Source organism: Megascapheus bottae, chromosome 13 (genome assembly GCF_031878675.1).
Source record: "Megascapheus bottae isolate mThoBot1 chromosome 13, mThoBot2.hap1, whole genome shotgun sequence".
In the NCBI taxonomy this organism is placed as follows: domain Eukaryota; kingdom Metazoa; phylum Chordata; class Mammalia; order Rodentia; family Geomyidae; genus Megascapheus; species Megascapheus bottae.
Genome location: NC_143521.1, coordinates 34,335,981 through 34,362,028, shown reverse-complemented (window position 1 = coordinate 34,362,028; position 26,048 = coordinate 34,335,981). Strand labels below are relative to the sequence as shown.

Below are 26,048 nucleotides of genomic sequence, written 5' to 3'. Positions count from 1 at the left end.
ATGGTCAAAATTATAAATTTAAACTTATTAAGCATAGGTTCTTTTCTTACCTAAGTTTACATCTGAGGAAAGATAGAATAAATCTTTCAAATGTCAAACCAATGTTTTCAAATTTCACCTCCTTAGATGTATTAGAACTTTGGCAAGAATTCAGTTTAGTTATGTCACTACATCTCCCTGAGAAGAGTGGTGGTGTGCTTAGACTACTGAACTGGAAATCAGCTTTTTCCTATTCATATTTGCATGTATTGTAGACATGCATCTCCTAAGTAAAAGTCAGAGGTGAAGAAATGTCTGACCTTAGAGATCATAAAATTTGTGGGCCAAGAGCATGACCTAGTGGTAGAGTACATGCCTACCATGCAAAAAGCTATGGGTTCAATTCCTAGGTACCATATACACAGAAAAGGTGGAAGTGGTGCTATGGCCCAAGTGGTAGAGCACCAGCCTTGAGAATGCCCAAGGACAGTGCAGTGCCCAGGCCCTGAGCCCCTGAGCTTGAGACCCAGGACTGGCAAAAATGTTTCAAATGCAAATCCTTTCCTTTATAATGTAAAAATATAAAGTATATGCAAGAGAATGAGTAAATAGTGTTCATGAACATTTTCTTCACTACATGTGAGGACAGGGATTTGTCTGTTTTGCTTCTGTTGCAAACCTAGTATCTAGCAAAGTGGCAATTATTAAGTGTTGAATAAATGAATAAATTGACCTCAGGTGTCCCCTGAAGTAAAGAATTAGTTATAACCTTTTATAAAGTAACTATAAAGAATTTCTGAGACATTTCATTTATTTGCCCCAATTCTTCTAGCAAGTAACACAAACAGAATTCATTTAAAAGGCCCGGTTTATTGACAAAGTTTCCTCCTGAGTCTGAACTTTCAGGCTTGTAGCTTCTAGTTTACTACCCATACAGCAACCATAGAGATGTCTTAAATACACAGCTCATATCACAAAATTGCAATGATCTAACCTTGGATTCTAGTTGGATACTATGCTACTTCATCCAGAACCAGAAATACTTTCCAGGTCTTCCATCTCAAAATGTTTTCTCCTCAAACTCCACTTAGTGTTTAATGCTTCCTGAGTTCCTAATATTTGTTCTAGGTATTACATAATCACCAAACCCCTATGATAATCCTATTAATTATAATATAATCCCAAATTCCAGATCTGGTTAAATCAGCCATAACTGTGTTCTTAAAATTACATACATTATACTATATATATATTACTCTATATTCCAAACATATAGAGGAAAAGCTTCAAAATTTAATCAGAAAATGAGACTAAATGTAAGTGTATCACATCATGTGTTTTTAATCTGTTTTCTGTTTAATTCTGTTTCATCTCAATTGAATCAATTACTATGACTTAAATGTCCAAGTTATTTAATATGATATTGTTGGAAAAATCCCAATATCATGATAAATTCCAAAGTTAAACACCTAAGATTGGGAAGTTACAACAATTGGTAAAACATTTGCCAAGGAAAGCACAAGATCAAGGATTAAGTCATCTGGACTATCTAGAAAAAAAAAGTACTGAATAAATAAATGAATGGAAAAAAGATTTCAGGGTTAAGTGGTAACTTACTCCAAATGAGAAACTGTGATTATTTACTTCACATAATATTGATTTTTAACATGAGGAAACTTCCTGATACTAGCTAGTTCTAGTCTGCAGCAAATAAAATAGTTATATGAAAGAAATATGATTTTTCTCACAATTGCAACACAAATTAAGGCTAAGACAAATGTAGTAGGAAAGGCATGTGTTATATGAGGAAAAATAAAAATGAATTTCTTAATGTAAAGACAAAAAGAAGGAAAAGTTAAATTCTAGCTATAAAATGATTTTACTCTATCTTATTTTAAACCTTATTTCTAAGTATTACGCTGTTTTGTCTTATTTAAGTAATATGTTATAATCAGTCTAGTTAAACCATCAATAGGCAAAATTCTGAGGTATTATTGAAAAAAACATTTTGAATGAAACTTATCTATACAAATACGAAAAAGATAAAATTGCTGTAATCAAAACCTTATTGTAGTAAAAAGAAATTAGTGGGAACAAAATTAAGCGTTCAAAATTAGTCTAAGCATGTGTATACAAAAGTTTACTGTATGATAAAAAAGGATTAGTACGCTTAGAAATAAAATGATGAAATATTCAGGAATGATGCAAGTTATAAGAAATCAAATTCAATCCCCAATTTAAATTGCAAATTCTAAACATAACAAAGTGTAAAACATGAAAGAAGACAGTGAAAAAAATGTTAGCCACTGGAACAGTGGAGGCCAAATGTGAAAACAGAAAAAAAAAAGAAAAATTAGCAATAACTTATGATTTTTTGGCTTATTTTACAAAGCAGGGACAATTGATTGAGAAATAGTAACCACAAATAGTGCTGTAAAAACATTTAAAAGGAGGAAAAAATACCAGCAAGTATATAAAAGTATGCAAACATTTACCAGTGAAATGGAAGAGATCTATTAGACCTACTAATAATATATATATGGATATATGACATTTTTATATTTGTTAATACAATGTAGGATTCCTTTATTAGTATTGCCAAGGCACCAATAAATATCTTAAGAAAAAGTCAAGTACATTATTTTTAGATGGCAATTGCTAAGTGTGCACCCCAGGAACTAGTGGCTCACGCCTATAATCCTAGCTACTCAGGAGCCTGAGAGCTGAGGACCACAGTCAGAAGCCAGCCCAGGCAGGAAATTCCACGAAATTCACATATCCAACCAGCCACCAAAAAGACAGAAATGGAGCAGTGGCTCAAGTGGTAGAGCACTAGCTTTGAGCAAAAAAGCTTAGGGACAGCATCCTGATCTTTCATCCAGGTACCAGGACTAACATATACACAAAAAAGAGTTCAAAGAGAGAAAGAATGAGAGAGAGAGAGAGAGAGAGAGAGAGAGAGAGAGAGAGAGAGAGAGAGAGAGAGAGAGAGAGAGAGAGAGAGAGAGATAGGGAGAGAGAGAGGGAGGGAGGGATAATCAATTATATAATACCAAACTACAAGTATTAGAGAATGTAGAATATGAATTATATAATTACTAAAAAGTAAATATATATAAGTAAATATATATATATGTATTCATCTAGAATGGTATCAATATTTGCATTGATTCTTTATTTTCTGGTCGTGGGTTTGAATTGGGGTGTAGATGCTGTCCACGAGCTCTTCAGCTGGTTAATAGGAGATAAGAGTCTCTCGGACTTTAGTGCCCAGGTTGGCTTTGAACCGCCATCCTCAGATCTCAGCCTCCTCAGTAGCTAGGATTATAGGCCTAAGCCACCAGCAACAGCTCATTGATATTTGCATAAAGGACTTGGAGCAGTCTCAATCTAACATAGTTTATCCAGATAAATTATCTAAAAGTTTATATAAAATTCTACTAATGAGAAAGGAACACTATGATCTCAGAGTCCATTTTCAAAAATTAAAGATACAATAAAAATATATAGAAAAAGTTAAAGGATCATATAATTTTAAAAATGCTTAATGCCTTTCATCACAGACTTGAAGTATTTCTTGTTTATATAGTGATCCTTAATGCAACAATCATTACTACTGATTAAACAATATACATGGCCAACCTTTGGATTTTGTTTTATTTTGCAGACAGGTCAACTCCGCTCTTTAAACTGAGTTAAGAAAGTCTTACATTGTGGCCTTACTGGTAGAGTGCTTGCCTAGCATGCTTGAAGCTCTGGATTGGAATCTTGGGTACAACATATACAGAAAAAGCAGGAAGTGGTGCTGTGACTCAAGTGGTAGGATGCTAGCCTTGAGAAAAATTCAAGGACAGTGCCCGAGCCACATGTTCAAGCCCCAAGATTGACACAAATAAAAATAAAAAATAAAAAAAATCTTGGTACATCCCATTACCAGTCTTCAGAAGTTTGGCATAAGCTCAAAGATTTTAAACGTGCTTCAATGTCAATTTTTTTAAGAAGAAAAGTACAACTTTTCATATAATATATTTTTAAGTGACCACTGGGTAGAGAATATATTAAAATGAATGCCAAATTCTCCATTTCAACTTATATCCATAGAGACTGACAGGACATAAATTAGATTTAGAAATGATACAACCTTCCATGACATTCACATTTTCTAAATCTTTGAAGCTTTTACACATCAGATAAATGCTTCAAAGCTGCTAAAATTTGTGGAAACTGATGGTATCATATTGAGTCTTATTAAATCATAAGACATACTGAAAGTCTTTAGGAATGAAAGAAATGAGATATAGTACTTCTGAATACAGATGCATGTGCTATTTTCTTGGCCTTGGATCTTAAAAGACTGAAATATTTTCATAATACTAACATATGGTGCTTTTATATCATTTGCTTCCAAAAAGAAGAAAATATGTAAAAGAGTACAACAGAAGCAATCATCCATTAGTTTTTTCCCCCTCATCTATGCTAGTTATGACATTGTGAAATCTTTCACCAAGGATATTTTTTACTAGGAAAAATCTCAGAAAGGTAGCAGATTAGCTTATTGAATGAAGCCATGGAAATGCAACCCAAATCCACACAGCCAATTAGAGCTAGCTTACTCTGTGCTAATTAATGTAGCTACTTTGAGAAGAAAGTATTCCTGATGACAGTCACATACAGTCACACAGTGTGAGAAAATTATTTTGTTAAGGATATGCATGTAGGATACTTGTGGGGTAATGTGTCTATAGATTTAAATTAGTCAGATATTGTGAAATTTTAAATTGTGGGCTTAGAAGTCCTCCCAAAATTTAATGGCTACTAGCCTAAAAGATATGTGGGGAACCCAACGACTTGCTGGCCAACCAAAATGAAAATATTTACGTGGAAGCCAATACATTTTATGTAGATAGCTTCTGACCTACCGATGTAGCAACACGTTACAGACTGGGATATATGTGAAGTTTACTTTCATATCTTACTTGCTCCTTATAATCTCTCAGTTTGTCCTTTGTTTAAAAACAAGAAGGAGAAATGATAAATCTCAGAAAATACTTTTGTCTAGAAGAGAAAATAATTCCTAACAGTTCTGAATTTTACTAAATTATGTATTAAATTATGTACTCTACATATGCTTTACAAGGTTGTTGTTATTCTAATGCTACATGTTAGATGAATAATATAAAGGAATATTTTTAAAGACCTTTCATATCTGGAAAGCTCTATCTATTATGCTATCTATCACGTTGACTTGAACTTACGCTTATGATAGCTGAAATCATAAAATCTTTTCCCAGAACTCTAATGATAACAAATCCCTTCAGTGTCTCCACTGTACATCAATGTAAGAATCCCAGGTAAGACATGTGGACCCTGAATAGACAGCTGTTGAGTAATAAATGTTTGCTGTTTTAATAGCTGAGGCCATTTCTTGAAATATAGGACTTCAATTAGCCAAACAATTTTAGTATTGAGTTAAAAAAATGGAGGAGAAGGAACAGTCAGAAATCTCATCATCCTCATAGTAAGTATAAGAATAGGATAAACACCTTTAGCATAGGACTTAATGAAAAACCTCCAATGTCTTGTTTTCTTGGCCAATAATTGGGATTCATATAACTTTCACTCTTTGGATATGATTGATTTGGTACATTGAGAAATAACAATTTTGACTAGGACATTATATAGTGTCCTTAAATGTATCCTTATATAATGTCCTAAAAGGAAGGGCCCATTTTTCTCTCAAGAAAATTTAGCTACAACAATATTCTTGCTTTTAATTTTTTTAACCTTTCCTTCTCTTTTGGTCTACTTTCCCCAACTTTCCTTTCCTACTTTCCTTTCTATTTTCTCTCTCCTTCTTTCCCTTTTTCTTTTCTTTTATAGTTTCTTTTATTTATTTTGATTGATTTATGTTTATTTGATATAAAGAGGGGTTACATTTCCATAGGCCAGATAATGTGCCCATTTCTTCTTGAACACCTCTTTCCATGTTTTCTACCAGTTTTTTCCTCCTAGCCACCCTTCTCTACCAGTCATATAGTTCATTTTTGATGCAGTGTCTAGTGAGTATGACAGCTGAATTAGTTTACTCTGTCCCACAGTTTCTGTGTTTCCCCTTCCACTTCCTGAAACAGATAACTTAAATACAAGACAAAAAATATAGAAATAAAAAACAACAATAATTGGGTAAGAAAAACACATAAAAGGTAAGATTAAAGGCCTCTAGTTTCCTTTTCTTAGAGATGTTTGATAAACATCATTTTTGATGACCATACACATAGCTTTTAAGATTTTGTGATCCTCTCCTCTTTCCCCTTCTATCCTCCTTCGTATTGGTTACTTTTACTTACATTGCAGTTTAATTTGAATTATCTGACATGTAGGAACACAAGCTTGCCGGGGCCAACCGGCAGCAAACCAGGGTTTGCAGATTGGGGTTCCTGAAATAGGGGGCAAGGACTAGGAAGAAATAGAAGAGAGACAGACACACCGGGTCCGGGATGTCCGCAGTCCAGGTAAAGACTGCCATGTTTGTTTTTCACTCCAGCTTCTTCCCTCCTTGAGACCCAGGGAACTTCCAGGTGTTACATTCATATGGTAAATCTCAGGTCATTTAAACAGAATAAGGCCAGAAAACAATAAGACAATAAAGCCATTATCTGATGCAAATCAAGGTACAGTTTGATTCCACTCTGGCTCCCAACACAAGCTCAATGCAAAGAAAACTCAAATTAATGAGTCTTGAATTCAGCACTTATCAGCAGGATGACTGGAAGTTACCAAAGTTCTGGCCACCAGTTTTTCCATCAGGGAAAGGAAACAAATTGTAATATTTAGCTTTGCTCTCTTAGAGGATTGACTGGCCTGGCTACATATAACCTACAAGGTTGAACATTTATCATCAGAATTTAGTCTACCTTATCCCACATAGACATCTGGTGTTGCCGATATGGAATGTCATGGCCCTCTTATTTTCGTTCTTGATTAAAATTTGTCCAATCAGCAGCATTCTTTATGCTCAAAAATGTAGTACTCTCTGTTTATTGTTGGCATTCTGGAGGTCTGTGTATTTATTTTGACTAATAGATGTTTCTTTATAATATGAAAGTAGACCTTAGCAGGCAGATACACTCAGTATAGCCAGTAATCATTTTTGCTGTACTTAAACCTAGCATATTACTTTGTATTTAGAACAGAGCAGGCATTAAATGAATATTTGTTGAATAAATAAATGAGTGATCTTTTTCCAAATTCAAAAAATATTTAACAAGTTGGGCGTAGTGGCTCAAACCTGTAATCCTAGCTACTCAGGAGGTTGAGAGCTGAGGATGGTGGTTCAAAGCCAGCCCAGGCAGCTTTTTCTCCAATTTACCACTAGAAAATGGAAAATGGAGCTAGGCTCAAGGGGTAGGGTGGTAAGCCTTGAGCTGAAGAGCCCTAGGACAATTCCCAGGCCCAGGGATAGGGTAATAGCCTTGAACTGAATAGCTCAGGGACAGCCCCCAGACTCAGAGTTTGAGCCCCATGACCCACAAAATAAAGAAAGAAATATGTTTAACAATTTAAAATGATCCAGGTCTTTACTCTAGTGGACTCCAAACCATTTTAACAAGAATAAAGTATAATGTGATCATTGTTCTGTCTCAGAAGGTCTGTTATCATATCATTTCAAGACTAAACAGTGAGTGTTAGGCTCTTTGCACAAATTTCCTTTCTTAGTCTTGAAATTGTGTGGTAATATGGACAACGAGTGAGGACGTCTGCTTCCAAGTTCGGTCTGAAATCTTCCAGTAGGAAATGTTAGACCTGAATCCAGCACTTGCAGTGATGTGAAGGTCAAGGATTCTCACTCGCTACCTGCCCACATGTGCATTTTTTTTCAGATGCCTACATCTTCTACTTGGCCCTACTCATTCTCCTGGAGCCATGATAGTCATTTATCATAAGTGATCATCATCCTCTCAGGATCTCAACTGCCATTTTTCAGTTTTCTCTTCTTTCCTCCCTTCCTTAGGGCTTCTACCTTCATTCTTACATTCCTGAATAATTTCAATCACGTTGATGCAAACACCAAATGCTACATTAGCCTGTTTAATGGTTGAATGCCATGTGAAGCATTTGCTTTTATTGCTTTGACAATTGTGTGTTTCATGGTATAGATTGGAATAAAATTGAAGAATTTTGCTTGTTTAAATCATTTGAGAGACTTTATTCACAGAGTTCATCAATTAGGAAATATTGGCTCCAAATTCAATTTAGGTCTCCTCTCTTTGAATGTATAATTCTCATAGAATTATTTTCCAATTTTTCTTATTTATCAACATGATTAGAAAACAAAGCTTTAAATCTATACACATAAGGGAAAAGTCATTCATTGATTACCACATTCACAAAAGATACTACCGAAACTTGAAAATAATGTATATGTATATATACACATATATATTATTCTTTTTCCAGTTCTGGCCCTTGACTCAGGGTCCGAGTACTGTCTTTGGGCTTTCTCAAGGCTAGTGCTCTACCACTTGAACCATAGCACCACTTCTGACTTTTTCTATGTACGGTACTGAGGAATTGAACCCAGATCTTTGTGCATGCTAGGAAAGCACTCTACCACTAAGCCAAAGTCCAGGCCTGAAACTAAAATATTTTAAAAGTGCATATATAAGTGAATATTTTTCCTTGGAAAAACTTCATTTTAAAATATTTTATTCATGAAGTTTTTTAAATAAAATAAATTTTCAGCACTCTTAAAATGCATCTTCTTAGTCAAATCTTAAGAAAAGATATTTTCTGGGATAAATGACAAATCCTTTTGAAAAATCAGATTATAACCAGATTGTTGTGAAGAGTTAAAAAAAAGGCAAATCAAGCAGAAGAAATCTGAAACAACTTGTCAAGATGCCATAGTGTTTCTTGCCACAGAATCCATGACTAGAGCTTTTAGTGACAACAAGATTTGGTCTCAAAGTTGAGCAATATAAAAATCAATAGTGTCTCTCCTTTTTCCTCTTAATGGAAGCTAATAAGGAAACACTTTGTTTCTGTTTGGATATAAGAAATATTAGATTCCAATTTAGGAAGTCTCCAAATACATGGCTTTGAAGATTTGTTTTAGAAACCGGCAGGCCACCAAACAAACAGAACTGTCTGTGGTTAGTTTTGAAAAGAACCTTCAAAACAATGAGAAAGAGGAAAATAGGTTCTATAGCACATATGTATATTGACCTCCATTATATCCAACTAAATAGCAAATGAATGAGAAGTTCAGCACAAGTTTAGCTACCTTAGAAATTGAGGACATAAACTCTCATAACTGAAGCCTTAAGTAGCTAATTATATCCTCACATACAGTTTTACTTTCTAATATGCATTGCTTCATTGAATAGAGTAATATAGATTGTCCATACTGTGATGATGAAGGATTTTTCCATAGTAACTGAATAACAAATTCAGTGTTAACTGTATAATATATTCACCACATATACATATGGTAATATGTAAGCAATTCACACTTAGGCATTCTGTCTTTAAAACTACAAAGAAAAAACAATAAAGCCATCACTAAGTCAGTTTATGTTTTAATTAGAACCATATCCTGGCTTTACTGAAAGTGAAAAATTGAAGGAATCACAATGTATTGCCATCTTTCATTTCTTAAATGAAACAAATCTGGGTCATGAGGTTCAAAGTCCTTGACATGAGTTGAGACTGCTGAACTTGGGCCTGCCCACTAACCCACACAAAAAGTTCATTAACTCTGAAGAGTGTGATGAAAACTCTGGAGCCAGTTACAGATCTATAATATAAATATCAAAAGGAAAATATTTTTATTTAAAATGGAACATCTCATTTGTTAGGCCACATGCATTTTACTAAACTGATTTCCTATCTAGTTGAAAGAGAACCTTGTACTTGTAAAGTATACAAGTTGTTATTCCAGAAAAACCTCCATTTTTATCCCATAATACAATGCAGATAAGCATTTTACTGGTCTTCTTTACAATTTTATAATATATTTGAAGAAATTTACATTATGATGAAACAGATAGAAGGCATAATTCAATGGTATTGTGTTCCCATACAGAACATTCAAGACCCTAAGGAAAAAGATAAAGTACAACTATTTCCACAAAATGTCAAAATTTTCTAGCAAGGCAAGTACTACTTAGCCTTTAAGACAATCTCATCTTTCTGAGAGTAAATTACAGTTTTACTATCTATCCACAATATCAAAATAATTCAAAACAGCTATATACTGAAATGGTCATAATACTTTATTTTGACCAATAACATCTGTGATCAAAAAGCCATGTTTCCATCTTTATTATGATTGCATACTAGAATTCTAAACAAAGCTATATATTAAAATATTGTAATTATAAATGTATATTTATTTAAAACAAGCTCCATGGTATTGATACTGTGTGCCAGTATTTTATAGTACTTATGGCTTCATAAGATGCATATGTAGTGCTAAGCATTTTCTTTTCTTATCAGAAAGACTTCAAAGTTTCAGTGAAACGGCCCAGTCTTGTTCCTGTTAGACTACAGGTCTGTGATTGGTAATCTTTCTCTCCCCCTCTTTCTTTCTCTCACACACACATAAACCCACACTTAATTACCTACCTGTACATAGAGAATTGAAATGATTGAAACAAAGTTGATTCCAGTAAAAACAAAGTTATTTTTATATTAAACATTGCTTTTATACATTTCTACCTTTGGTAGGGATTTTACCTAAATTGAAAAACCTTATTTATAAAGCATTGGTTCATATCAGAGAGTTGCCATTGCCCCCAAAAGATTGTGAAATATACAGCAACATCGGTAGATAGGAAAAAAATAAACTTATCATGTGGGGAAAAAGATGCTGAAATAATTTTTGTCTTTAAAATGCAGAATCATCCAGAAAGTTCATCAATGGCATTCATTCCCTAGGTTTAGTCACAGTCATTTCTGCCCCCTCCTACTCACTGAATCATTATTAGTTTATATGACCTACAGCCCCCAAACAAGTGAACTAACCTTCAGAAATAGGCTCATTTCATATTAGCCGGGAAGGAATACACCTAAGTCAGAAAATTAAATGAAGACAAATATGACCCAGGATCCTCAGGAAATGCAAATTACTTAACTTTTGAATGCTTTGTTGTTGTTGTTGTTGTTGTTAAGAACAGAAATAAGTAGGAAGAGGCAAATACCCCGCAACTCTCAAATAAAACAAATAGTTGTAAATCCTGAAATTTCACTCACCAGCTTCCCAAATGCAGGGTCAGTAACAAGAACATCAATCTCAGCCCTCTACTTTGACTCCACAGAAGAAAAGGGGAAAGGAGAAAGGCTTTCCAAGAACCCATCAGGATCGTTTTGGGGTTGTGTTTGTTTTCTGTGGGTGCTGCCCTGGCTCAATTTCCCCAGGGGCAGGTGCAGGAGTTCTCCTAACACCTCCCAGCAGCAGCTTGAGTGAGGGAAGGGAGGCAGTGGAGGGAAATACACCTCCTAGCCAGGTAGGATGCGACTCCCAGCTGAACTGAGCCTGGGCACCAATCAGACAGGGCGGAGGCAGGCATAAATTAGCTGAGAAAGAGTCGGTCCAATCAGTGCTCCATAGAGGCGGGGCTTCCCCTACTAGAAATCCAGCCCAGTAGGCAAAAGGGTTTCGACTTGGTTGCTTTCTTTTTTTTTTTTTTTTTTCCCTCCTAACAGAAAAATAAATAAATAAATAAACCTCCTTTCCCTCCCAGACACTGAGAAACGTTTGAGTGAGTTTGACAGACTCTCTCTGCGGGGAAGAAACTGCCTCTCCCTGTGTGTCTTTCTCTCTTTGCCTGTAGCTTTCCTTCCTGCATTTGTGGAGGGGACACTGGCCTCTTCTCTCTCCACAACATCCCCCAGATTAGGATTCAGTCTCTCTCTCAGGAGAGGCCCCAAGGAAGCAGGAAATCCCTAATTACTTGGCCCACGATCTTGAGGATTCAGTTAATTTGGGGTTAATTATCGTTTGCTAATTTTGATGGAAGGCAGGGGTGTGGCTCATTTATCTCTGCAAATCCAATACCTGACACAATGCCCCACACCTACAAACTCTAAGTTATGAAGTCCTGCCTGCCTGAATGAATGAACTTAGTGGGCGCGTTTCCTTCACCCCCTACCCAACCTGCGCCCTTGTTGGGGAGATGGAGTTCTCGCCAGTAGGCTCCCAAAGAGAGCCTTAATAATAGCAAGCAAGAGGGGTCTCATGTTACAAACACAAAAACAACAACGATCTGCCTGCAATAAATGAATAAATAAATAAATAAATACATGAAAAAGAAGAAAAAGAAAAAAAAAAAACCATGGTCCTCTTAGCCTCGGGCGCTGTGAGAGCCTTTTTCGCTTCTCCCTCCCCAGTTGCTTTTGCTTTCCCCCCCTTACCACCCCCCACCCCCCACACTGCCTTTGGTACCTAACTTCAGAGGCTCCGCTTGGAGTTCACATACAGCCAGAGGGTTACCATGGCAACCGGAAAGCCTCTGGCAGCTGGAACCCCTGTACTGTCATGGTGGTGGAGAAACAGGCTCTGTGTGCCCAGCCATCTTCTGCCTTTACGCCTGGCTAACTCCTTGCTTCCCACGGATGTTGCCCGAGGTTGGGGGGGGGGGGGATCTTTGGCTGTACCATTAATCACTCTGCTACCACCTGGCCTCTGTGGATTCAGGCTGAGCTGAAATTTACCATGTAGATCCTGGAGAATATTTATTCCATCCGCAAACAGTTCAAACCACAGAAGTCTCAATGTTTGTGCATGGCCATAAGAAACTGTTGCTGCCCTCGCTGTCCGTGGAAATCACTAAAAGGGACTTGAAGGCGGTTTCCAGGGCTGCCGCTCTCCAACCCCCTGCAAAGAATCACACGCAGATGTTGAGTGTCGAGCTTTTTCTCACTTCTCCTTTATTCTTCGTCTTATATCCTTCTTATTTTTCTTCTCTCATTCTACATTAATTAGACAGCATTCTATTTCTTCCAGAGTGCATGCGAATTAAAGTAGCCTTTTTCAAATAATTTATGCATCAGTAATGGTTCATTATACCCGACACGGACTTGAGCAAATTTAGGAAACAGGTGATGTCAATGTAAATATAGGCTGTTGGTTTTGTTCCTTTCATTTTTCCTGTTTTTATTATTTTTAACTTTTAACTAAGAATGTGCTTTGGATAGTTATTCAGCTCTTCGATTGGACACACACTAATTCACTGATCTGATTAGCCAATGGAGGAAGAATTAAATCATCAGCAAGTGTGTTAGGAATAACAAATACTTCTCCAGTTACCCCCTTGCATTTTGCTGAGATTAGGGGAGGTTTTTGCACACACTAATGGATATAGGATATTATCTAATGTTTTACAACAGTCGCTGATAGTCTTCCACCATCCATCATTCCTAACAAGGTTTTGCTCTCACTCTTCTCCTAGGTAACTGGAAGGTGCTGGGAGCAGTGAAAAGAAATTAATGGAGAAGAAAGGTGAAGGACATTTCCTTGGGTAGTGGCAAGGTGGCTGCTTGTTCTTACAAAAGATAAAGAGCTAGAAAAAAAAAGAGATACTTTCTACATTTCCAAAACTCCATGAGTTTTTTTCATTTGTCAGTTTTTATACTGAAATATTTTCTTTTATCATTGTTTTGTTTCAAGTACTTTTATTTAGCCCAATATTCCTTTTCATAATGCATTTCTTTTTAAGAACTGATTCTATTCTGCTGTTACCTAATTATATTTTCCTGTAAACTATGTAAAAAGGGACTTTGTTCCCTCTGGGAACTTGAAAAGGAGGAATGATAGTTGTATATTTGCCATGTTTAGACTCTGCCTCTCCTTTTAGACTGAATACTCCAGCTGGGAGCAAAAGGGATTTGAATAGAGCATTTATATATTATAGATTCTGAATAAAGCAAGTTAAGATCCATGGACCTCATTCAATAAAGCCTAGTGTGTCACAGTGGCACACTTGTGGAGACCCACATCAGTTGTCTTAGTAGACTCTGGATTTAGAAGACCAGAAAACTACCAATACTTTTCTAACTTTGATTGTGGTTTTCAATTGGGAACCATTTCCTCCTAGGACTTTGGAAATGTCTCAAGATATTTCTCTTTATCACAAGTCAGAGAGTGGGGTGACTAAATTATACCTAGTTAAGAGAATCTGTGGTTGTTGTTATATTAGTTAGTGGTACCAAAATTGCTTCCCACAACAAAGAATTGCAAGACTTCAAATGATCAATAGTCCAAAACCAAAAAGGTCTTTGTCATGAGTGAGGTGGATAGGCAAGCAGATTCTTTCTCAGGCTATTATTTTCTAACAATATCATTGCAATCACCTTTCCTACCAACCTTCTTTTGACTGGAGGGACCAAAGTAATTATCCACTAGCTCTATATCAAATTGTAAAGACTACTAAGTTATAGTGCATATAAAGTGGGTTTGATTTTCCCCTCAAACTTGGCTTAAGAATACCTTAGAATTAAATACTATGATACTTATTAAAAATACAAATTCATGAGCTTCACCAAGAATTAATGTATTTAGAAAAACCTTGGGGGATTTTCATGAATTATTTTCACAGTAACCCAAGGACCTGACCAAAGTCAACATGATGACCTTACACAATTGCCCACGCATGTATGCACAGCTCAGGCCCTAGCAAAGCAGAGTTTCATCATGATTCATCAGTCATTGTCAATCCACTCAAAAATATTAAGAAAATGTGCCACCCAGCCTTGTGCCTGGTGTTGGGAATATAGTAAGAATGCAATAAGTAAGACTTATTGCTGCTTTGTGGCTTTGTCTTCCATCTGTACGAAAAAGAAGGATTTATTTGCTTGTAGGGTTTTTATTAAAGGTTAAATCAATTGATACATGAGGATCACTTGAGAAACTACTCAGATAATCAAATTGCTCCCAAAATGCCCAGTGGTACTTTCAAATGTAAGTAATTCGCTGCAGGATCTAGAACATCACACAAAAATTTATAGAACTTACCATTTAAAAAGGCAGAGAAAATGAGGGAGAACATTGAAGTTCTCAGAAGACTCTGAATGTAATTCTCATCCCTGACTTCTCTGGGGTAAAGGACAGTTTTATTCATGTCCTATCTCTCCTTATGTACTTCTGACTTTCCTGATCTTAAGCTCCTTAGTCAGTATAAGTAATGCTCTTTTCTATCAAATCATATGCTATTCTGTAGCCTAGAAGATTCTTCCTTTTTCATCAACCTCTGATTAATTCCTTCTCAAAGTTTCTGATTAAGTTAGTGATCATTTTTTCTAAGAATTCTTCATTGATCCCTGCTTGCTAGTTTTATTCTTCTTCATAACCATTCTTTTCTATATCTTCAACTTGCATCCTCTCACAAAGATATCCAGTTTATTTTGGCCACTATAATACTCATGCTGCCATTGTGCTGAATCAGACATTTCCAATGTTCATCTTGTATAATCTCCCCTACTCATTTAACCCTTCCTTTCACACAGTTCTAAATGGAATAATATGTTTCACATATGGCATTAGCTAAATTTTGTAAGGTTCTTTACATTCTTATTCTATCTGCTTAATCTAAATATGTTGTTTTTCACATATAAATACACATATATTATGTGAATCATATATGATTATATGTGATATATGACTATGTATGGTATATATGTTATATATGATTGTATATGTAATATTATATATGATTATATATCAATATGATATATAATAAATATGATTATATATGAATATATATCCATGCAACTTAATTTCTTTTTACATAACACCAACTTTGAAAGCCTTTACTAAATATGTGTATAATGTTCAAGAATAGCTCCTCAATCAGAATATAGAAACAAAAGCTATATAATGAGTGATTGTTGTTCTTAATGTACTATGTTATCTCTCATCTCTTTTGCTGTCCCTTGGTTATCTCATATTGATACAGTATTTTACCTTGATATCTGATATATTGTATATATGCTTATTTGCTTATTTGAAATAAGATGAGGAGCGGATGTGGAGGAGGGAAATGGGGACCAAGACATGAGAAAGGGTATCAAAGTTTGTGAAGTAATGCACCTTCTATCTGGTGAATATAATGTAACCCTTCTATTAGTTACAATAAAAATGTATGAAAAAAGAATTGCTCCTCGAATTACATTGGAAAGGAAAAAGTGCCTACTGATACATTTTACTGAATTTTACCCACAAGATAACAAACCAGATGCCTCAGAGAACTTTCTTTGACAGATATATTGTTAAGTTCTTTTTATATCCCCAAATCTTATATACAGATTCACAGTTTATACATATATATGATATACGTATATATATTGAAGAAACCTTAAGCAACCTGGTAGGCCTTTAAAGCCAAGATCCTTTTCTTACTGCAGAAAGATAGAAAGCTTCCATCATTTTATTTAGTTTCAGTGAAAATTAAATTCGTTCAATTTATAAGAAAGACAAGACGGGGGGTGGGTGGTGGGGGAGGGAGGGTAGTGGGTACCAAGACATGTGAAAGGGTATCAATGTATGTGAATTAATGTACCTTCTATCTGGCAAATATCATGTAACCTTTTTATTAATTACAATAAAAAATATAAAAAAAGAAAGACATTGCCTAATGCATAGCACATACAAAGTGTTCCACTCATTTTAACAAACATTTCGGTTGCGATGACCACCAACCAACCTCTTTATGGCTCAACTGCCATAGTTAACTCCAGTGGCCACCATGTCTTGCTGACATTGCTGCAATCCTTTTCCAGTTCCAGTTTTGACTATCTCTTATTTATTCATCATGAATACTAGACTTTTACAAAATAGACTTTTACAAAATGGAAATCTGAAATTCTGTTCTGCTTAAACCACTTAATCACTTCCTATTTTATTGAGAAGAGAAACATATTATTATTGTCCTTGCCTTTATATAAACCTCCTAGCTTAGAGTGAATCATGTTGAGTGAGACAAGTCAAGACCAAAGGAAGAAAAGGCGTATGGTATCCTTAATATGTGGCTACTAGATCCAAACAATACAAGAGCAAAGACTCAGTATTTGCATACCCAGTGCTATGAACATGGTATTGGAGATAAACACAACTACATAGACATAAAACCTATGACTCTATAAACATAATGTTTTATTACATAGTTTAATATTCATCTGTGATATACAAACCCTTACCCTAATTTTGATTATGTTCGAAAAACTAAGTGCCAGTGATTATACATAGAGATTCCCTTCTTGAATACTTGTTTGTTAAACATGTCATTTGAAATATGATGTAAAAGTCAATGTTAAATTCTTTTCAAAAAGTACACTTTAAATTTAAGAACAGTTTTAGATGTTCAGAATTAGTGCAAATAATAAAATCATTCTTATGCATACAATAAAAAAAACCTCCTAGCTTTACTCACTACCTCTATTTTTCTTTCTCTTTCTGGCTCTGTGTGTGTGTGTGTGTGTGTGTGTTTGCACCTATATGGATGTCTCTCTCCTGCTTCATCTCTATAGCTTTCTACACCCAGTGTGCTAATCAGAAATGTCTCCTTTCAGCTTCTGCCCTGTCATGCCTTACCTTGACCTGGAGACACTGCAGATAATTTCTCTATATCTGGATCACTTCACCGCACTTTTCTTATTCATTTGACTGCTTTCTGGTCTTTCAGATTCAGCTTAACTACCATATCCTTGAAGAAAACCTTGTTTCTAGATCTAAATTCTCCAATTATAACAACAAATAGCACTCCACTTATTTCCTTCCTGACACTTGGTCTATTTTATAATTTATTGATTTAATTAATTCAAGAAATAATCACAGAGCACCTGGGTTTAAGTACTCTCCATAAACTAAAGATACCAAAATAAACAAAACTGACACTTCATTGCATGCTATTGAACATTTTACAAAGTGAATTATTTTTTCCTTTTGAAAGTATTATTATTAGTTTAATTTCTATTTCTTTTCTGGATACTTACTCTTTAAAAGAAGGGTAGTATTTTGTACTTCTCATGCTACAAGTGACATCTAGTAGATTAATGATTGTAATAATTAACTGGGTAAAGAAATAAAAGAATTAATGAGCAGCAATATTTCCATATTGTTCTCTATAGCTTTCAGCCTGATATTTCACTTCTGAAAACTCACATTTCCTCTTCATTAAAAAGAAAATAGGATAGAACTTTTAGGGTTGATAGAATATTATTATGAAGTATAAATAAATTGCCTAGTATATAATAAGGCTTCATAATTGGTAGGTAGATATATGAAGTCAGGACTTAAACCACCATGACCACCATGAATCATACAATTACACTGTATGTGGACTAAAAGAAAAAGAATATAGCATAAATTTAAACCTTGACTATAATAATTACTCTGTGCTGTTTGGCAAATCACATCTTTCAAAACTTCAAATTTATCAATTTCAAAATCAACATAATTTTCTTATAAAAGTAGATTAATATGAAGGTCAAACAAAACACATTAGCATAACTTCATAAACTCTTTTTTATTGTAATGTATAGAGTGGTTACAGTTATAGTCACCAGATAGTAGGTGCATTACTTTTCACACATTGATACCCCTTCTCATGTTTTTGTCCCCATTTCCCTCATCCACCCCTTCCCAATCAACTTGTATAAACTCTTGACTGATGTGGAAATTTTTATGTGATATTGTTATTGCTGCTGCTTTTCAATACAAGTGGACAGCAACTGAAGAAGACAGAAAGAAATTCCAGCTCTCAAGAGCCAATTTACAAAGTACTCCTAGTTTGGTAAATATTGGCTTTCTTCATTGTTTTGGAAAACTTTGTTCATAGAAATCATTTCATGACCTGGCTGGAAGTTTCTAAGGTTTCTTTGTAATTCAAGAGAGAAATATGGAGAGCAGACAGACATTTAATAACTTTCTCAGTTCACACAGTGGAAGTGACCAACTGAGATCTGAATTTGAAAGTTGGATTTCAGAGCCCACATTTTTAACGGCTATATGATGGTGTTCTTTGCCAATGAATCATGATATTTACTTTAAAGTAAATTGTTCCTCTTTCTACCAAGACCACATTTTCCCCTTCAGGTCAAACAACACCATTAGTTCAGTGGCTACATACTAGGGAACCATTGTCACAAAAATCTGTCATATTTCACTGTAAAGAACCATCTCATAAAAATGTCAAAAGTGGGAAAGAATTTTTGAAGAATGTCTCTTTACCAGCTATGTATCAAAGGTATAGAGTCCTGTGTACAATATGAAACACTTACAAGAAAGAAGTTCAGCATTTGAAGATTTATTGTAACCTGATATTTAATGAAAACCCTCAAGGTTTTGATGGCGCTTTATTATATCAATTACTCACTCACCTCACATACAGACTCATATATTTTATTTTTAAAATGTCTTGCTAGCAGAACTGCACTGAAATAGTAGCCCCTGGGGCACCTTTCAATATGTCCTATCCAGACCTCACTCTCTACTCATCCAGTTGATAGCCCGAAGTGTTTCTACTTCTGTGGCTTTCACAAGCAGCTGAAGAATAATATAGTTTCTGAATAACATAATTCCTCATTAACACTGAAAGAGAATGGGAGACCTCCTTATTCTTGTACATTTTTCCCACCACTTGTCTTTCAGTGACCAAATAAACAGGGCTACTCCATGTAAATACTCAGAGAACACTTATAGTTAAGTTTCCCCTTTCCCCCATGAGGAGTCATTAACACCAAACAAATCAGAAGCCTTTACTGAAAGAATTGGTGGAAGGTTGTGTGAGAATGGTTTCCAAGTTTGCATGATCAATGTTGGATCAGCCAAGTTGTTTGAAATGGGCTTAAGAAAAATATTCTGGATTTAATATGACATTACTCTTTCCTTGCTATGACTAAATAACTAAAGCAACCAACCTAAAGACCAACACATTTGTGTTAGCCCATGGTTTCAATGAAGTCAGTCCATAGTCCATGGCATCATGGATTGTGAGCTGATGATGTAGAACATTATGGTGGCAGGAATATTTGGATGGGAAGAGGCTGTGCATCTTATGACTTTCAGAAAACAGAGGACATTAGGAACAATGTGTAACTGTTCAAGTTACATTTCCAACACCCTACTTTTTCAGTTAGGTCTCAACCCATAAGTTTTTCAGAACCTCACAAAATTGCATAAAATTGGTAACCCAAGCACTCAACATTGGGAAATATTGTGGAGCATGTCCTAATAAATAAATTATATCAAGAGTTTTCTGCTTGATTAAATTATAATTCTCTGATAGTATATACTAATGAAATTGAAGTGTCGCAGATAGAAAGTACTTCTCTAAAGCTTAGAAAAAATATTACATATTATAGAAGATTGGTTCTGTTTTAGCTGTTATTTAACTTCCAATCCACATACATGAATTTGTCCAAACATACTCCTTTAGCCTAATACATTTGTAAAAGAAACGCTAGCTGACTTACAGAGCTCTGTGATGGCTAGTATCTGCCTGTTGCTGTCCAGTTAATTCTAAAGTTGACACAATGGTTCCATGTAATTTTCTGTAATCAGTGAACTTGGTAGGATTCCAGAATGGCAAGATCCACAGGGTAGGAGTTCAGTCAAAGCCAGTAGATTTCCACAGAGTAACCATCATAATTTGTCCTGAATAGATCCTCTGTGTGACTGGTTTTATTTTCATTATTTTTCTCAGTCATGGGGAAGAGATTGAATTTAGGGTCTGCAGCACTGTTTTTGAGCTTTCTCAAGGCTAGGTCTCTACCACTGAACCAGAGCATCACTTGCAGCCTTTCTGTTACAGCCCTTCCTGCTCAAGTGATCTTATGATCTCAGCCTTCTGAGTAGCTAATGTTACAAGCATGAGTCACCAGTTTCTGTCTTAGAAAGGTTCTTCAGATCCACATTTTTTAAATCAATTAATCCTAGGTATATAAAAAATTGGCAAATCAACCAAATGAAATTAGGCACTTAATTGATCGTAACCATTGAGAGAGATTAAAAGGTGTTTTTTCCAAGATAGTAAATTTCAAAATAAGAAATCTGGGTTCTGTGTGCATGTGTGCGTGTGTGCGTGTGTGTGTGTGTGTGTGTGTGTGTGTGTGTGTGTGTGTGTGTGTGTGTGTGTTGTATGCCTGCCCAGGTGCTTGAACTTAGATTGTAGGTGCTACGACTGAGCTTTTCAGCTCAAAGCTAGAACTCTACCACTTGAGCCACAGCTCCATTTCCCAATTTTTGTTGGTTAATTGGAGATAAGCATCTCAAGAATGTTCCTGCCTGGAGTGGCTTCAAACTTTGGTATTCAGATGTCAGCCTGCTCAGTAGCTGAGATTACAGGCATGGCACCATGCCCAGGATTAGAGGCATGGCACCACGCCCAGCAAGAAATTTTATATGAGAGATGTGAAAATCAAATTTTGATAAAAATCTTCATAGTAAAAATCTAACAGACATGCTAGGTAAAAGATATTAGGTTAAAAAAATGCCATTTCAGTGTTTCAAATCATGGCTACTGAGAACTAATTTTACAAATATGCTAATTTTAAAAATAATCTCCTAAATTTATCCTATTAGTCATTCAAATTTCCATAAGTCTTGATTGATATATATTGTTGGATAACCACTGTCATGAACAAATTTATCTTGCTCCTTCTTATTCAGTCCATCCTCACAGCCTTTAACATGCTCATGTGAATTTTAATTCCTATACTTTTGCCAGATTGTAATATGAACTATGTAACCTTTTGTCTGTAGCTTTATTTAGCATAATATATTTGATATTATGATGATTAAGTACTAATAACATATTCTTCTTTGTTGCTAAACAATATCACATTATATTAAGAAACAAATTTCTTAACCTCAGAATTCAATCCATTATTCATAAAACAGAGATGAAACATGATTCCAAGTATTGATTTATTGGTATGTATTTCTTATTAACAATTTAAAGTGTACTGTAAAGCCAGGTGCTGGTGACTCATGCCTGTATTCCCAGCTACTCTATGAGGATCACGAAAGATCCTCATAGATCCTCAAAAGATATGAGTAGGACCATATGAAAGTGAAAGACCTCTACACTAAAAATCTATCAAACCTTGAATAAAAAAACATGGTACCCTTAATATATGCATATTAGATCAAACAGTATAAGAGCAATGACTCAATATTTGGGTACCCAATGTTATGGACATGGCCTTGGAGATATAAACATAACTACATACACAAAAAAATCTATGATGGGCTATATAATCTATAGACATAATGTTTTATTACATAGATTAATAAGTATGTATGACATACAAACCCTCAACTTAATTTTAATTATGTTCTAAAATCTAAGTGCCGGTGATTGTACATAGAGATTTCCTTCTTGAATACTTGTTTGTTAAAACATGACATTTGAAATATGATGTAAAAATCAATGTTAACAAATTCTTTAATAAAAAAAGAAAATAAAACAAGAAATTGGAAAAAAATAAAACAAAACTAGACAGACAGACAGACAGACAGAGCTGGACTCCAGTAGCTCATGGCTCTAATCATAGACACTCAGGAGGTAGAAATCTAAGGTTTGTGGTTCAAAGCCAGTATGGGGAAGGAAAGTCCATGATACTCTTGTCTCTGATAAACTACTCAGAAAATACTAGAGGTGGTTCAAGTAGTAGAGAACTAGCCTTGAGCACAGAGAGGCTCAGGGAAAGAGCCCAGAACCTGAGTTCAAGCCCCAGGACTGGTTTAAAAAAAAGGTAATTTAAAACTATATATTACATTGTATTACTCTTTTTTAAAGGAGTAATGAAGATTCAGAGAAGTTGAATAACTTGCCTAGAATTATACAGCACCAAACAACAAAGTTGATATTTCAATCTCATACTTTCCCAACTTTAACACCCTACTGCTTTCCATTCTACTTCAAAAGATTTAAGTAACTGCTTAAAGCTAATAGAGTATTTACTTCCTTTAAGTAACATGATGATGGTAAAACATCAAAAGGAAAGTGCAAATTGGATATAAATGGTAAAAATAGAAAAAAGCACTAATATCTTTAATCATAGAGGGAACTTTGGGCTTGAATATTTAACTAAAAATACGTTTTGCCTCTAAATTTGGAATATCCTTGTGGAGCACCTCACATCAGGGAAATGGAAACCTATGCCATAGAAAAGGAGGCCTAACTCGTGGCCCAGTGCTCATTCCCTGGTCTTGGGACCGCACCTGGCTGAGATGGTGCCTATTGCTGGGTTGGAAGGTGTGGTTGTGGTTTGTGATGTAAAGTAAGGCCACCTCTGGGATAGGCCCCGAATCCTTCTGCCCACTGGGACAGCACATGATTCCCCTTCTTTACCTCCGCTGCCCTGCCTACCTTTGTGCTGATAGGCTCCTGCATCCTATATTAGCTGAATGTACTTTCTCAATAAACGAGTTCTTGCCTTGATGAGTCTTCTGACGGGTCTGATTTTCCTCCGGCTAGGGAGGGCTGGGTACCATAGGTCAGTAGGCCCTTTCCCTTCTGGGCTAGTCCTGATCCCGGCGAGTTCTCTCTATCCCTCCTGCAGGTCGGAGGGACCGAGGATTAAAATCCCTGGCAATCCTTACCAAGATTTTCCTTTGTTCTTTCTAATTCATTTACTAGATTAATGAGTTCATCTACAATACTTTACAATATGTATTAAATTCAGAGTTTAAGAATTTATTAATGAAGACATCAGCTCAACTATCTTTATTATAGTTTCCCATCAAAGATATCATAGGCTTTTTCAAAGACAAGATTAAATGATCACCATGTTATGGAGATGATAATTTATCAGGCATAGAAATACAAGCAGTAAAGATGATTACAGAAAAAATACTATAAGGGAAAATCAATCATACAAGCAAATATGGTTTCAGAAGCCTTAAGTCATTCTCTGGTTATAAACTAAATGTGTGGTAATATTTCAGACCTATTTAAAACTTGGATGAAAAATCAAGTATGAAAAACCATGAAGAGTTCTGTCATGTGTGTGAGATGCCCCAATATGGCATAATTCCTAGTGAATTCTGCTGTAAATTTCTGATCACTTGAGTTTACAGTGAGCTTTTTTCTAATGCCGAATCAAGGTAATCATGTAAGCTGTGCATAATTAAATGGTTAGTTTCCTAGCTAAGGTTGATGATGAATGATGGGAGTATTTGCATAAGTGGTGGTTCCACTTTAATTTAAGCTGAAGTCTTGTAGCCAAAGGGACTTGAAATGCACTGTCCTTGGACTTTCTCAAGGCTAGAGCTCTACCACTTGAGCCTCAGCACCATTTCTGGCTTTTTTCTAAGTATGTGGTACCGAGGAATCGAACCCAGGTCTTCATGCATGCTAGGCAAGCACTTTAACCACTAGGCCAAACTCCCAGCCCCTAGAGATGAATTATTATACTAAATAATTATCTAAATTATTACAGTAAATACAATAAATAGTATTAATTATTATAGTAAAAATGACAAGAATATATAGTTAAGAATTCTTGAAATCAAACATAAACCTTTCCAGGACTAACTAGAAAATGTGGAAAAGAGCAAGATGTGTGTGGGGGGAACAGGAGAAGGATTGACTGGACTGAAGATTCCCTTCTATTCAAAATTGACATGACGGGTTATTCTTGTTATGTTATGACAAGCAACTAGAAATTCATTTTTAAAGATCAAAATCCTGAAGAATTATTTCTATATAAGAATGCACTATTAATTTCCATAGTTTTTATTATACTTTATTTTTAATTTAAATTTTATTGTGAAAGTGATACACAGAGGGTTTACAGTTACATATTATTCTTTTGATAGATTTATTGATTCCTGTATTTTATTATTTCCTCTTTTTTTCAATTGTATTTTATTGTCGGAATGATGTATAAAGGGTTACAGTTACATTCATCAGGTAGTGAGTATATTACTTCTTGCACACTGATACCCCTTCCCATGTTTTTCTCCCAGTTTCCCTCTTTCTACCCCACTAATCATTTTGATTAATATACAAGGTACTAAAGTTAGATATAGCAACAACACAATATAAATCATAAGGACATAATTTTTAAATAAATGAACGCAGATTTAATTGTATTGGTAAGTCCGTTTATTCAACTTCACAAACTTCTGATTCTACCAATAAATGAAAATATTTTGACTTCATTGCATACGACAGGAGCTAAATGGGTATTTCTTGCCTGTCCAGGGCCTTGAACTCAGGGCCTGAGCACTGTCCATGGGTTTTCTCAAGGCTAGAGCTCTACCACTTGAGCCACTCCCAGCTTTTTTCTACATATGTGGTATCAAGGAATCGAATCTGGGTCTTCATGCATGCTGGACTTGCAAGCACTCTACCACTAGGCCAAACTCCTGGCCCGTAAGTATGTATTTTCTGACTGAATCTAGATTCTGATATCTAGATGAACAAAACTAGGAATAAAGGCTTTTGCTCAAACAGTTCTGTCTTCAAAAGTCTTAGTCCTATTTGCATTTGCAGGAAAACACAGTAGTATTTCCCTCTGAATTCTAAAAAGTTGTATTTACTGCCTGGGTCCTAAGTAAACTGAGAGTTTGGAGGGAAGGATTGTGTATTATTCATCCTCAAGTCTCTAGAGCTTAGAAGTGCATGGGATCTAGCAGGAGCTCAATATATTTATTGAAATCAATTGAATAAAGGATACATGAACAAACAGAAACACAAAGAAATGAAATATGACTACATCACATACCATTACCAAAAAATTCCTTTTTCAAGGAATGTTTGTAGATTTGAATTGCCTCATTGGAAAATGTAGACTTTGAACTACACAACTCATTTTTAAATGTTTGCTTACTAAATAAGTTTTTAAGCTATACTTTTCTTAAAGTTTTTGCACAGTACCTTCCTAAACATTAATCATGCTACCGCTACTACTATATTTTATATTTTTATCAGAAAAGACCTTTCACATTAATGAATTGTTTGTTTTTCTGACAATCCAAGTACAGAGTTGTGGTAACACAACTGGCATCTCCTAGGTAGATTGGAGTCTTGACTGGAAAACTGATCAGGGTGTGGTATGAAGGA

At 35.3% G+C, this 26,048-nt stretch overlaps 1 protein-coding gene across 3 annotated transcripts in view; it reads right to left on the bottom strand.

Moving 5' to 3' along the window:
• The window catches only part of Gabrg1 (gamma-aminobutyric acid type A receptor subunit gamma1), a 66,744-nt gene extending 55,195 nt beyond the window's left edge, over positions 1 to 11,549 (bottom strand). Inside the window, exons 1-2 of one of the 3 annotated variants that reach the window (XM_090343647.1) lie at positions 11,423 to 11,549; positions 11,233 to 11,383 (exon numbers count right to left, since the gene is read on the bottom strand). In XM_090343647.1, the coding sequence (XP_090199773.1) occupies positions 11,233 to 11,383; positions 11,423 to 11,549 (278 nt within the window). Of the gene's footprint in view, positions 1 to 11,232 lie in introns of all 3 variants that reach the window. The other 2 variants (XM_090343643.1, XM_090343646.1) reach the window with 2 other exon arrangements.
• Positions 11,550 to 26,048: the final 14,499 nt, after the last annotated feature.